The sequence below is a fragment of the Coregonus lavaretus genome (assembly GCF_964263955.1).
Source record: "Coregonus lavaretus genome assembly, chromosome: 40".
Classification (NCBI taxonomy): domain Eukaryota; kingdom Metazoa; phylum Chordata; class Actinopteri; order Salmoniformes; family Salmonidae; genus Coregonus; species Coregonus lavaretus.
In genome coordinates, this window is record NC_140027.1 from 809077 (window position 1) to 824831 (window position 15755).

The 15755-nt window shown below is 44.4% G+C and overlaps 1 protein-coding gene across 1 annotated transcript in view; it reads right to left on the bottom strand.

The window, feature by feature from the left end:
* LOC311113770 (SH3 and PX domain-containing protein 2A-like) overlaps nucleotides 1-15755 on the bottom strand; it is a 59498-nt gene that overhangs the window by 24610 nt on the left and 19133 nt on the right. The window contains exon 3 of the mRNA XM_084157080.1: nucleotides 9593-9721. Within this exon, the coding sequence (XP_084013206.1) occupies nucleotides 9593-9701 (109 nt within the window). The 5' untranslated portion in view covers nucleotides 9702-9721. The remainder of the gene's footprint in view (nucleotides 1-9592; nucleotides 9722-15755) is intronic.

Genomic DNA, 15755 nt, shown 5'->3' on the forward strand with positions numbered 1-15755 from the left:
AAGGCCCAGCTCCCTTATACATTCAGCTCCCATGCTGACAGACACCACATGGCTTTGACAAGGCCCAGCTCCCTTATACATTCAGCTCCCATGCTGGCAGACACCACATGGCTTTGACAAGGCCCAGCTCCCTTATACATTCAGCTCCCATGCTGGCAGACACCACATGGCTTTGACAAGGCCCAGCTCCCTTATACATTCAGCTCCCAGGCTGGCAGACACCACATGGCTTTGACAAGGCCCAGCTCCCTTATACATTCAGCTCCCAGGCTGGCAGACACCACATGGCTTTGACAAGGCCCAGCTCCCTTATACATTCAGCTCCCAGGCTGGCAGACACCACATGGCTTTGACAAGGCCCAGCTCCCTTATACATTCAGCTCCCATGCTGACAGACACCACATGGCTTTGACAAGGCCCAGCTCCCTTATACATTCAGCTCCCAGGCTGGCAGACACCACATGGCTTTGACAAGGCCCAGCTCCCTTATACATTCAGCTCCCATGCTGGCAGACACCACATGGCTTTGACAAGGCCCAGCTCCCTTATACATTCAGCTCCCATGCTGGCAGACACCACATGGCTTTGACAAGGCCCAGCTCCCTTATACATTCAGCTCCCATGCTGACAGACACCACATGGCTTTGACAAGGCCCAGCTCCCCTATACATTCAGCTCCCAGGCTGGAAGACACCACATGGCTTTGACAAGGCCCAGCTCCCCTGTACATTCAGCTCCCATGCTGACAGACACCACATGGCTTTGACAAGGCCCAGTTCCCCTATAAATTCAGTTCTGGAGAAAGTCAGATGTGGTAAAAGAGCAGAGAAATTAGAAACAGAAAGACTGCTGGATCTCCTCACACACAGGCCGTTACCAGAGTAGAGAGAGACTGTGGAGGGAGCGAGAGAGAGAGAGACCAGAGAGAGAAAGCGAGGGAACGTTCTGATATGTTCCTAACCAACTAATGTCCATGTGTCAACATTTTCCAGGAAACTCACTCTGTCCAACTGCAATATGGACAGAAGTTGGATCTTTCTCTTTGCGCTTCTCTCTCTGTTTCAGGACAGTTGTTCGTAGGAAGTTAGTTGGCGTTCCCTCTTTCTGGCGATGCCATTTAGTCTCCAGACAGACAGACAATAAACCCTGTTTTCCCAGAGAAGAGAGAGGACATCCCCCTTGGAGAAGACAAGGGTTTTCCCATTAACACAGTGGAAGCCAATTGGCTTGGCGGCTCAATTAGGCTACAAGGGATTTATCATGGGATTGAGCTGTTTATGTGGTATTGTCTGATGTTGACCAGGTTTGTTGTGTCTTTTCTGTTTGTTGGTGGCGTTTGTTGTGTTTTGTGTGTGAAAAATCAATGTTTAATCATGTAGCCTGGGGTGTTCCAGCGGTCTAAGCTACTGCCTCTGGATAACAAGTACTAACGCTGCGAGCATGGGTTCAAATCTGACCCAACGCTCCAGCAATTTCTCTCCTCCTATCTAGTTCTTTCTATATATCCTGTCCAATAAACAAAGAAAATATGAAAGTAGTGGGACAGCCACACCACTTAAAAGAAAAGTTAATCATAACATGCTATAAAAGCTGCTCTTGGAAGCATACATGTCTTGTTTGATTACAGTGGCTAACATTACCATATTACATCAACAATGAATGTAATAACCATTGCTGATGGTCAGTTATTTTAAATGACTATATGTTCTAAAATAGCTGTATATCTTGCTTTACTGTATTGTCTGTGTATGGAATATATTACAGTACAGGTGCACTAGAGAGAGACTAAAAGGGCAATCTGGGATTCAAACAACAGCAAATATTCCATGTTTTCCTCGAAAGGTTATGAATCATAGAACATGGAAAAGTGGAAAAACAAGCTTCATTCTCCAGCAAGGGTGGGATGTGGGCAGGGGGGCAGGGCAGTTAGAGAAGTGGGGGGCAGCTGTAAAAATGAAACAAGTTAAAACAATAAAAGGTGGGTCATCTAATGAACTACATATTGACAATCATCTGAACATACAGTGGACTAGAAGGTAAAAGGGATGGCCTGTTGTTTTAACAGGTTTAAGTCATCATGTTATTGGTTGCAGGGACCCATGTGTGTGTGGAAAGGGTGGTGGTGTGTGTGTGTGGTGTTTGTGTGTGTGTGTCCACTGGGTTCCCACACACCAGACTAGAAACCGTGCTTAGGCTGAGTTCGCTCAACCTCAAACAACGCAGTAAAAAGACATTTAGAGGAATACTCTCACGAGTGCTCATTTCCTGTCTACGTACGATCCTTTTATTATACAGGTGCCGTGTCAAAATCTAAATCAGACCACTTCTCAGCCTTTGATTATAATAAACATTTATACAGCAGCAAACATTACTTTATGTAGATTCTGGGTCTGGGTTTTTTCCTGACAGAAATGATCCAATTTGCTCTACCTCATCTGATTTATGATGTGAAACTAAAGATATATATCTTAAAAGGTCAAAGAGTGACAGCTGCAAAACCTCCTTAACATTCACAGTACTCATGCTGGTTTAACCCAGACATGAATACGTAGTCTAATTGCAGTTCCACTGAGTTGTGCTTTGGTAGGACATAGGTTGTGTTTAGCAGAGTGCAGTGCTTTCTCTCTCTTTCCCTCTTTCTCTTTCTCCATCTCCCTCTTTCGCTCAGTGTGAATAAGGTCACATGGAAAACAAATGCTACAGTAATTGTGCAGAACATACTCATCATTGGCTGGTAAACTCCTAGTAGGGAGAGTAAGATGGAGAGAGAGAGAGTGGGTGATAGAGAGAGAGAGAGAGAGAGAGAGAGACTGAGGGTGAGAATTGAAAAAGAGAGGGGGGGGGGGGTGAAGGTGAGAAAGAGAGGGAGCGCTAGAGTGAGAAAGAGAGAGAGAGAGCAGTAGAGAGCTAAAGAGGGAAAGAGAGAGAGCGAGAGAGAGAGAGAGAGAGAGAGAACAGATGTTTGGCCAGGGCTTCAAAGCAGGGAGTATTCCACACACTTCCCATTCAAAACCACCACATAACCTTTCCTTTCACTTTCTTTTTTTGGCCTGATGGAAAGGAGAAATGGGACGGGGCTATCAAAATGTTTTATCAACGACACTTATTTCAAACGTGCCTTTGAGGAAACCGAGGGATCCCGCGACGCGATTGTGTTACTCATTTCATTGCCTTGCCATAATGAACAACAGATTTGATATGTGATATGAGCTCTGAGTTGGATGCGGCTGAGCCCGAGTCAGGAAGACAGAATATTGAATTGAACCACAACGTGCTCTTTCTGCAGAGTAAGCAAAACAAAGGGACACAGAAAGCTGAGGCTTAAAATAGAACCATAACAATTACGGAGGCTCAGGAGGTCTAAAACGAGACCCAAGAATCAGGCCTGGGAGGCAGAGACTATTCTCATCCTAATATCTAATCACACAAACAAACCCTGTGGGTGGGCAAGATACTGTATAGGTTGCAAGAAAGTATATATGTAATCAAATCTGAAGCTAACACAGAACAAGATTATTTAATTAGGGGAATTGGATCGAAATCCCATCAAGACCTCCAAGTCGATACAGTTTGTGATATGATAAATGCCTAGTTAGGCCTTAGGGATATGATTTTGTTGGATGGGATCAAATGAAGACCAGACAAAATCCCTCTAATGACATCAGAGTCTTTTAATAACAAGTTCCTTTGAACACAATTTCGATCCCTTTGTGTGAACTTTGTTTGAAAAGATGGCGTAGCTAATTGGCAATGTAAAGAGACATAAAACATCACCCAAGACGGGATACATCAAAGCATCGTCTGATCAGTTCTAACTGAGGAGAAGTTATGAGGATACCCAAATCCTCAAGCTGTTTGGTTCCTTCCTAGAAAGTCACAGTTTATTTCGAGGCCCCAAATCTTTATAGACAATGTCTAACGTGACGGGAGACGGAGGAACTCACATCCTACTGTGGAGATTGTGTTACCTTGCTTTAAGTTTTCATAAAACATAAAACATGGGGGTTTGGTTACTGTTAGCTGTGTTACAAGTGTGTGTGTGTGTGTGTGTGTGTGTGTGTGTGTGTGTGTGTGTGTGTGTGTGTGTGTGTGTGTGTGTGTGTGTGTGTGTGTGTTAGCTGTGTTACAAGTGTAAGGGGATAGCGTGGCGGAAGGAAGTTCATTAGACCGTGTTGACTAAATATCACGCTCAGCATGCCTGGGCTGTCCCCAGGCCTTGAACTGTGTGTGTGTGTGTGTGTGTGTGTGTGGGGGGGGGTTAGTGGTTAGGTTTAGGGTTAGGGTTAAGGGTCGAGGTTAGGGTTATGGTAAGGGTTAGATTTAGGAAAATAGAATTTTGAATGGAAATTAATTTTAGGTCCCCACGAGGATAGAACAACATAAAGTGTGTGTGTGTGTGTGTGTGAGACCCAACTCAAAGCTTCCTTCCAGCTAAGTACCCCCTGTGTCATGCTTTTTTAAGGGGGGAGGGGGTTAGTGGTTAGGCTTAGGGTTAGGGTTAAGGGTCGAGGTTAGGGTTATGGTAAGGGTTAGGTTTAGGAAAATATAATTTTGAATGGAAATTAATTTTAGGTCCCCACGAGGATAGAACAACATAAAGTGTGTGTGTGTGTGTGTGTGTGTGTGTGTGTGTGTGTGTGTGTGTGTGTGTGTGTGTGAGACCCAACTCAAAGCTTCCTTCCAGCTAAGTACTCCCTGTGTCATGCCTTTTTAAGCAGGCTGGCCATTTCAAAGCATAAGGGGTGAGGCTAACAATAAGCTAGCTTTAGCCATGCATATCACCTTGCTAAACATGCTAATGGAAACAAGCTCTGTTTTAAAACCTGTAGGTGAGTCTTGGCCAGCTGTGGCCTTTCTTGTGAGCCTATCTATCTAGGAGATTCTAAATGGCTTATAGGTAACCTCTCTGTTGAGTCGATTGACGTAGGTCAGCAACTCTGGTGCCTCTGGGTGAAAAGTTACACTAAGGCTACGGCTAGCATGTGTAGTATGACTAATAGCGTGCTACGCTATCTGTTGGCTTATAGCTATCTCTTGGCTTATAAGTATTACTTCCTGATTGAAGCTGGCTGTCCATTTTTACAGCCTGACCAGGACATCCTTTAAGCTAACCTAAGCTAACCTCTCTAGCGCTAAATGCTCTTTGATTGAAGCCTGTCTGTCTGATTTGATTGCCTAGAGGTGAGGCTATAGATATAGGCTATGTGAAACTGCAGATGTGGGATCTTAATTTGAGCGAGTTTGCTACATCAGGAAAATAATCATGCAGCAACAGGAAATGTGAATTATTATGTGGATTATAATTAACATAATTAATGGAAATTTTTGTAGGGGTTGATACATTTTTCGTAAGGGAAAATCAAGTCTGAAATTTCAAAGTGGAAATTACAAACTTCAGAAGCCTTTTTAAACCTCAAATACAATTCAAGGTTCTGTACGGATAGTTCTCCTGCAACAGGGTGATCAAATGTGTGTGAGGCCTGTCTTCAGCAGCCCTCTGGCCAAGATTCTGACGGTTTACAACCTTATCGGCTTGACTGAAGACAGAAGAGCAGGCTAGGCTGTCCGTTTCAAATGTAGCCTCAAGGTGAGACTAGCGCTAAGCTAGCTGTAGCCTGAGTGATGGAGTGTAAGATTTGACAAAAATTGTGTTCCTCCCTACGTAACACTTGGCCCAGTGCTTTCACCCACTAATGCTGATCTACAGAGGGCCCCAGGCCAAGGCAAACAACACCGACAGCACAGCCAAAACTCAGTCAAAACTCTGGGTAGATTTCAGTAAAGGATATGTGGGTTAGTGGGGGCTATGCCAAACTAACTTTCTCCCCTGTGGGCACAGCGGGCAGTGAGGGAGGGGAGGTGTGTGTGTGCGTTTGAGCCTGTGTGTTTTTATGCGTGCGTGTTTGCATGTGCATACATAATTTCACGCATGTGTGTGAGTACATGACTATGTGTGTGTGAATGTGTGTTTAGGCGGGTTCTGTACGGTAAGTGTGCCTAAGCTCTTTAGGATTATGGTGACAAATTCCCCTTTCAACCTGGCAAAGATCGCATAGAGAATAGAGAGAGAGGCGAGGGGCAAATGTCTTCTCCGGCTGGGCTTGTGGGCTGAGGGAGCGGCAAAGTAACCCAAAGGATCTTGTTTGCTGCATAGCATCACAGTCCTCCTGCAAGATCCATTAGGCCGGGGTAAGGACACAGAAAATAGGGGAATTTTCCATATTCAGCCACAGTATGGAGCCACAGAATGGAGGCCCAGTTGCATTGATTAACCAGTCCTTTTCGTGCAACTATGGTATCAGAATTGTGAGCGCATGGTCAACTCTAACAGAGACAAAACTGAACAAACAAAGGCTGACCTACCAGTCTTCAAAGACTATTCTATATCATACATTTGATACCATTCACCTATATCATGAAGGTAACAACTTTGCAGGAAGCACAATAAACTGATCGCTCCATATAACTTCTGGTCACACATGCAAGTGATTTTTTCCCATCTGTGGCCTCTTCCCTCTCTGTGATTTCCCATGTCCAAGGAATGACCGGAGTGGGAGAAAACCAGGAATACGAAGAAAACCAGGACACTGGTCCAGACATAGCCTCCACTCCTTCTCTTTCCCTCCTTTCAAGAGGATTCTGGCTTGTCCACCTACTTGCCCTTCCATAAATCTCTCTTTACTAGATAGTAGCTCATAAATCCCCGGACAGACAGTCAGACACATATCTCACAGCCAAAAGTCATGACATCAGCACACACACAACACACATACACTCACACACACACACACACACACACATACACTCGCGCACACACACACACACACACACACACACACACACACACACACACACACATATTACGGTATCACGTAGCGATACTGGCTACTTGTTGAAACAGCTGGGGTTGAACTAGAGCGCACGTGGCCGATAACTTCTCGCAGTAGGGGTAGGGTATAACAACAACATCCGACTCGGGATTATGAACCCGCGACTGTCGAGGTAAACAGTGCATGAACCGAAAAAACTGCTACCACAGTAAAGTGGTTTACTGTAGTGGATGTTTTTTTCACTGACTGTTGCTTGACCCGAACCATTCCTAACCGCATATGATATACTGTTTAGAGATTGTATAGAGAAGAGAATAAAAAGCATAGAGTCTGGATAAGATTGGTAGACGCTAACTTAAAAGCATAACTTGTCATAATGCCGAGATGCATGGGGCGCGGAACATTAAAGCAACATTAAAATAACATGAAAGAAATAGGGGGTCTAATAAATTGGGAGATTGCGATGTTAAATTACCGTCTGTGTTTCTGCGATCAAAACGTCAAAGGACATAAGCAAGCAGAGCTGTGGAGACGCCAAGGTTGCAATAAAGCTCTGAAAAAGTGAAAGGGTTTCTGGGATATACAAGGCACTAGGACGTGTTTGGTTTGGCATAGCCTGCCAATGATGTCATCGTAGATCGTTGCTCTAGTTATTTGGCCTAGTGGTGGAGGGATATGGAGACGTCTGAGCATGTTTACAGTAACCTTCAACTCCAATGACAGTCATTGTACAGCTTGTTTCCTTATGAATGATATCTTATTTGTTTTTCCTGTACTTTTGTACTGAAACTGGATCTTTTTCAGGTTTAGTCTATGTACTAGTTTGAGCATATATGCTCCAATGACAGTACAGCTTGTTTTCGTATTTGTTTTTATATTTTTCTAATGCACTTTTGTATTGAAACTGTCCGAGTACTGAATATTTACGGATCCTGTTTAGTTTTAATGTGCCCGATTGTCTCTCTTTGTGAAGGTTATTGGTGTTTCCAATGCAGTGTGTCAGTGTCACCAATAATTAGGTAATTATAGCGTGGTTTTGGCATACACACAGGCAATTAACTTTTGAATATTCATTAAACAAAACGTTTAATGACTCTCACTCTAGCGTGTGACTCTTACAAAATCTCTGGGAATCGAAGCCTCATCAAGTAACATATTTCTCAAAACATAACTCAATGCAGCTTAAACGTTGACAGTATGAAACCTCAAAAAAGAGACTGAAAAAAACATGAAATTTCACATTTACATTTTAGAAATGTAGCAGACACTCGCTAAAGGGACTTTGGACGATCAGTTCATTTAACTAAGATAGATAAAACAACCACATCTCACAATAATTGCAGTACAGCACTTCCCAGCATTTACATTTTCTGATGAGATTAGGTTTCCCTTTAGCCTTACATAACATTAAATACATTGAATATTCACAAAAGAAGGGCTGCATTGCAAAACCATCTACTCCTCTATTCCCATACAGAGTTTGGCGGAACTGCCGCTTTGGCTAGAGCAGACTATTGTCTCACTGTACTGACAATGAATGGAATGGGAAATACAGCAAAAAGCTGTTCAAACAGCCTGATGTCAAAAACACATGGGTCTGAAAGAGTAGAGAGAGAGAGAGCTCCACAAGGGGAATGTCAACCGTTGAAGGATAGTGGGTTGCTGGGTCGATGGTAAAACTAATGAAAAAGAGAGGTTCATTAACTTGCTCAAAGATGTGCGAAAGACTAGAGAAGACACGCGCGCACACACACACACCAATATTTGGATGAAAGATGTGTGTGGATGTATCCTTGCCAAAGGTTTTCTGCTGATGTTAGACTGTTAGGCTGTTGAGGTTGTTAATCTTGAGTTGTGCAAGCTGTCAATGGCTTGTTACCATGGCAAGTTAGATTCATCTCTTGTGTTGTTAAATGGAGTTTGGATAGATGAAAACAAAACATAAGGACAACATATTCACATTGACTTTTCACTCAACAGATTTTATCCAGGGTGAATTACATAGCAGACTGTTACTATTGTACACTGTAAACATCTTGTTTCTGTGCTGTAATTCAACAACTCAACTGCCATGTCCTTGGTTTTTGATAACATTGTGAAGTAGAATGAAATTGGAGAAAAACGTAAGGGTGAAAATAGTACACGCAGCCAGTTATCCCAAGGCTTCCAAATAACAAGTGAGGAATGAAGCTGATGAGGCACAATGTCTCTCTCTGCCTCTTTCTCCCCTTAAAACTTTGCTCTTTGACCTTTGCCGTTCCAAGATGTAACTCGTAAAACACATCTCACTCTCCACTAAAGTAAAGTGGACTATTAATTATAAGTCTACATTCCTGCTGCACAAGGCAACAGATTGGCCTCCAGCCTAACGCTACCACACACACACAAACACATAAACACACCTTCACACAAACTCAAGCATGCAAGCACAGCCTAACACACACCTACTCACAACACACACACACACACCGCCCTGCTGGCCAAACAGCAAGCCTCCAGGTGGAGCCAAGCCCTAGTTAGAAGACAAGGAGAATGATTAAGGGAGAGACAGAGGTAGAGAGGAGGGGGAGAAAAGGAGGGATTCTTGAGGACAAAGACGGGCAGAGGGAAGGAAAACAGAACATGGAGTGACACCATGAGAGGATTAGAATGAACGAGGTGCTGACTGTGCATGAGTTGGTGTGTGTCTCTGTGTGTGTGAAAGAAAGTTAAGAAAAGTACAACCCAAAGCCGTATGTACAGCATGTAAACACACTACTCACCGCTCTCGCTCTTCTCAATCACGTCCACCGTCTCCCCAGCCTGCAGGCTGATCTCAGAGTTCTCCTGCCTCTCGTAGTTGGCCACCACCATGTACTGTTCCAGCACCATAGGGTCCGAGCTGTCAATGCCTGCACGGGAGGACGGGAAGAAACATGCCGTCAGCCAGCTCCCAGTCCCCACCACGCCACCCCTACCCCGTGGTGGCCGCAAGCGCCCGCCGCCACCGCGCACCCGGTATCGGTATGCCGCCATAGGCCGAATCCGCGCCGTTGCTCCTCCCTAGCCAATCAGAACGCTTGCTCAGGATATTATCGCTGCATTTTATTCCCAAACGTCTGGCCATATAGCGGAACCTTCCCCCGGCCCACACCAACGGACCAGGAAGCATTTGAAAGAAGTCAAAAGGAAAAAGAAAAAGGAGGGATGAAATAAAAAGAGAGATAGAGGGAAGAGAGGATAAGAGTAAAATAAAATAAAATGAGGAGAGGACAGGGAGAGCTGCTGAATGGTTGGAGTTGGAGACAGACTCCAGTCGGGACTGGAAGAATAGAAAAAGTTTCCCTCTGGAAAATCAGTAGTGTGGCTGGCTCTCTCTCCCTCCCCACCTCTCTCGCTCTCCCCTCCTCTCTCTCTCTCTCTGTTTGGGAGCCTGCCGTTGGACGAGGAGTAGGGGGCTGTACCACGCCAATCAAGGCTGTCGGGATTACAGGGCCTTAAATAGAAACATATGAGTGGGACGGAGCAGAGAGAGAGAGAGAGAGAGAGAGAGGGAAGAAAAAAAGAGTGTGGTGCTTTCTTCTTGTGTTTCACATAAACACATGCCCAGCCTCTGTCTATCTCTCCTTCTTTCCCTCTCTCTTCTTCTCATTCTAGCTCCCAATGATAAGCTCTTGAGTGCCAGCAATGACTTCATTTACAAAGTTCACGTGGTGTGTGTTTGATTTAAGTTAGAAGCACTGTTTGTTGACGTTTTGCTACGCATTGGTACGATCGTACCAAAGCTTTGGGATTTTTCTTCAAATTGTAACTAATTTCCTGCTCTCTAAAAGGCTCTACTTCATTTATCTTCTTCCTTATTTATAAATACAATGTCTCATCTAACCTGAGTTTGAAGAATTTAAATATACATTCCATGTATTCCTAAATTGATATCACAGCGCTCCAGTAAAGTTCATCAACCCTCCACCACTAACTATTTATCTTTGATTAAATAGACAAGGACACAATCCATTGCCCATTAAATTGCACCATGTCAACATGTGTGTCCCTTTATGACGTCTGTTGTTTATGTCTCTTTCAAGGAGCATTTCCAAACATCACGAGGAAAAAACCCAAACACTGGCAGCCATCTTTGTTTTTCTAGGCACCTAGCTAGGTCCAAGGACCTCCACTTGCTGCGCGAACGAATGTGGAAAGCAAACATTGGACACACACAAACACACACACACACACATGGACATGCATTCTGTGAGCAGACATAAAGGTAGTGAAGTAGGAGAAATGGTCAAAACAGAGGAACATGCAGGAGGCAGATGATCATAAAACGCACAGCTGTGTGTGTGTGTGTGTGTGTGTGTGTGTGTGTGTGTGTGTGCGTGTGCATTACTGTTGTGTGAAAGGATCAGGGTAACAGGCATGCTATTGCTGCACAGCACATGGATAGTGACTACTGCATGTATATCTCTATCCTCCTCTATTCTACTCTAGTCCAATATTTAACTAAAAGATAAATAATTACAAATATGAGTGCATGACAATTACTGTGAGTGGGAAAATTAAGACAGCGCCCCGTCAGCATCATTCTACACCCACCCAATTGCTGTATCCATATGAATATGATTATACGGTATGATTGTTGCCAGCTATTGTATCATCTAGCTAATGGAATTGGACCTTGAATATAAACCATGTCGGTGGTGAGGATCCTCTGCATTGACAGCATTGCCTGTGTATTTGCTATAGACTGGTCCCAGATCTGTTTGTGCTGTCTTGTCAAATCCTATGGTCATCGCCATGTCAGACCATAGACTGAGTTGGCTATAGAGCAGATCTGGGAGCATGCCTTTGACAATGCCGTATGACAGCGCATCTCATTTCAAACAAACCTTGGCTAGAGACTAATATGGGCCCTTGGCAAAAGTAGTGCACTAAATAGGGAATAAGGTGCAATTTGTGGCGTAGAACCTATCTGTGCTGTAAGCCTATTAAGATGATTGGGATTGAATCATTCAATGGGATTTAAAGGCAGATTATTTCCCAATCCTTTGACACAAAATGTCTGTCAAACGTTTATCATTCAATTTCTACAGTCAAATAAACAACAGCTAACAAACCTAAGTATTATAAAACGAGTGTTGCAACATCCTAACGTTACGATCTTACAAGGAAGAGAGAAGGGATTAAGAAATGTTGAGTTTTAACGGTCAAACTCAAGACGCTTCATTGGAATATAACACAGTTAAGTATCTCAACATGGGCCTCTATAAACAGAGAAAGGCTAGCCAACAACACAAGGTAATGCTATTAGTCTTCACTCCTCATTGAAGATTGCCCTGTCTGTGACTGCTTCGTATGGTAAAGACAAAGATTGAGTCTCAAATCACATCTTTCTGATGGGCCTTATGTTTCCTATTTCCTATTTCCTATTCCCTTACCCCTCCCTCTACTCATGTTGTTTTCCTTTCTCTTAACCCAGCATAATATTATTCTGATTCCTTACAGTGAGTTCACTATTACTATATAGCCAACCCCTGTGTGGGCTTGGGTCAAAAGTACTGCACTATATAGGGCATAGGGTGTAATTTGAGATATGCCCAAAGCACATGCAGGCAAATGAACATATGTAAGGCACTACAGGGTGCAAATGGGGTCAAATTTAATAATAAAATAACACCGGATCAACCCTCCACATGCTGCATGCTGTTCCTATGTATGCGGTCGACTGTTGTGTGTACAACCGGGAAACATCATGAATCATAATAGCTGCTTATATCTCATAATAACATGGCCAAATCTTTTTTTCTTCAAAACTCACATTGACACTTTGAAAGTGCTAATACAAGAAAACAAAGTGTTTTTTCTCTAAATGTTTCACCAATTATGCGTAAGTAGACTGGGAGAACATTAGGGAAATGCTCCCTAGATGCTGGGGGATTCAGGCCCTTTATATTCCTGTTAAAAGCTTGATGTGACGTGTTTATTTCTGGAGAAAAACACATTAATCGCTGAGATGTTTATTTGCAGAGCTGCAGACGTGTTCTCTATGTCGCTCTCACTGTCTCTCTCACTCAGTCTCTCTCACTCAATGTCTCTCTCTCTCAGTCTCTCTCTCAGTCAGTCAGTCTCTCTCTCAGTCAGTCAGTCTCTCTCTCAGTCTCTCAGTCAGTCTCTCAGTCAGTCAGTCAGTCAGTCAGTCAGTCAGTCAGTCAGTCTCTCTCTCTCTCTCTCTTTCTCTCTCTCTCTCTCTCTCTCTCTCTCTCTCTCTCTCTCTCTCTCTCTCTCTCTCTCTCTCTCTCTCTCTCTCTCTCTCTCTCTCTCTCTCTTTCTCATTGTTGTTGATTGATCATCATGATCTTAGATCCACATGTTTAACTCAAGCGTAAAGAACCAGACTCCTGGTTTCAGCTGTACTGTATAACACACTCTGGCCAGGCAGCAACAGTTTGGCATGGTGCCTAAGGCTCTGTGTTTAAAGTGTATTGAATGGTTAAGAGCCATCCAGTCAGGCAGGTCCATAGGGATGCAGAGATTAAAGTCAGTAAAGTAAGACAGAATGTGAATGGTTGATGTTGAGCAGATGGGTCAGGAAATAAACCAAAACCAGTGACAGTCAGTGCATGCATGCAAAGCAAAAGAAGTGAAACCCCCAAAAAACTGACAAACATCGAAAAGCCGATGGGCATGTGGTTATAGAAAGCATTGCCACCACAACTCATACACCAGCGTTGCGACATACACACATGCACAACCACATGCACACCACCCACGCACCACAGGAGGCTGCTGAGGGGTACAGCTCATAATAATGTCCGGGACAGAGCAAATGGAATGGCATCGAACACCTGGAAACCATGTGTTTGATGTATTTGATACCATTCCACTGATTCCGCTCCAGACATTACGACAAACCCGTTCTCCCCAATTAAGGTGCCACCAACCTCCTGTGCCACGCACACAAGTAGGACTACCTGACGCCTCTTTCCGTGGACTGTCGGTAAAGCCGTACATCCATACTGCAGGCCGAAGAAGTGAAGAAGAAAGGGAGGAAGAGAGGAAGGGAGGAGAGACAGGGAATGTTATTCAGTCCATCATGGACAGCATACAAACATCTCATCAACATCATATTGTTCCTGTTATTCCCTCCTGATCACAAACAGCAGGACCTGAACAGTCTCTACAGTGCAAATATAATATAATATATTTGCCATTGTAGAGAGCACTGATTTACATCAAAACCCATGCGGTTGTGATACACTGCATATGACCATCACAGAAGACGTCTGCTGTCTTTCTTCAGCAGCACATACTGTAGCAATTGAGAGTGTAACAGTAGAATTGATATAGCCTCGCATGATCCTGGTCCGAACCATGTTTTCGTGGCACACCCCCTCCCTTCATCCCGCTTGGAATGTCTGAGGGGGGCGTTGGCCCCCTTCGAAGGCTCTCCCCTCCCAGGCTTCCCTCTACAAACACAGCTCAGACATCACCACCCCGTCAGGAAATGAAATGTCACACGTCAGCAGGGTGTGTGTGTGTCAGTGTGTGTGTCCATCATACCAAAATCTGTGAAAACTTGGTATTAGAAAAAAGGTAGAGGGGGACGGGGACGGGGGGGGGGGGGGGGACAAGGCAGGGGTGTCTGTTGTCATCAATGAGGTTTACATTTTCAAATTTCCTGTCCAAAATATCCTTCTGTTCTCGGAAGCACTGTCTGAAATCATCCTTCACCTGGGCACACAGCCAAAACTAGGACTGTCTGGGCCGGCCGTAAACAACAACCAGAACCAATATGAAGGGTTGGGAAACAACGACAGCATGGAACCAGAAGAGAACAAGGAGAATGACCCAACCCAATAAATAGTAGGATATCATTATCTTGAAAACTTTGTGGGATATTCTCCTTGAAATCATTTCAGGAGGAAACCCACCCGAGCCAGAACACCACAGGAGGTCCCTCTACCCCACCCTGTGACCCTCGACCCCTACCACACCTCCACCCCATTCCCTTACATTCCCCCGCTGTGAGGGAAAATCCACATCCCTTTCAGTTTTCAAATGATATAATAAAGGTCAGAGCCTCTCTCTCTCTCTTTCTCTCTCTCTTTCTCTCCAGAGTCGCAGGGAGCTGAGGAGATTGATGCTGGTCCCCCAGGGAGGCTTGTAGAGTGGCCCGGGTCAGCCGGATCAACCCCAGTTAACATTCACCCCCCAAACCAAACCCAGCTAGCGAGAGAGGAGAATTTTCTTTCAGCGCAGCACTCGACATATGATTGATATTAACTGGAGAGTGGAGAGCCCACTGCTGCATACACACACAGAAAGAGACACACACATGCGCACACACACACACACACACACACACACACACACACACACACACACACACACACACACACACACACACACACACACACACACTGAATGCCTAATTCCTTTCAGGCTTCTCTGATGATGGCACTAGCCCACTAGCCCGAGCAGACTCCAGTCACTGTGTTTTCTTTTTCCGTTCCTGCTGGTATGGTGTGGGTCACTTTCCTCCACCAACCAACCCCAAAACGTCCACATTACCCAGCAATTAAGGGACTTGTGGCGGTGACAAATAGCTTTTCTAAGGTCACTACTTTCCAGGTTTTGATTGGAACGGCTTATTAGCCATCTGTCCTGTAATTTCATCGACTTAGTAGATTATGTTTGGAAAAGCTAGTTCCTGTCTCGCTCTCTCTCTCTCCACTCCCTCCTTCTCTCTGTCTCTCTCTCTCTCCCCCTCCTCTCTCTCTCTCTCTCTCTCTCTCTCTCTCTCTCTCTCTCTCTCTCTCCCTCTCTCTCTTTCATCCATCCCCCTGCCTATAATCACTCCACACTATAAGCATTTAAGCAGAGAAAAGTCAATGTGAAATATGTTTGACTGAAAGAAGTGGTTTGTGCCAAACAAGGAAATACATA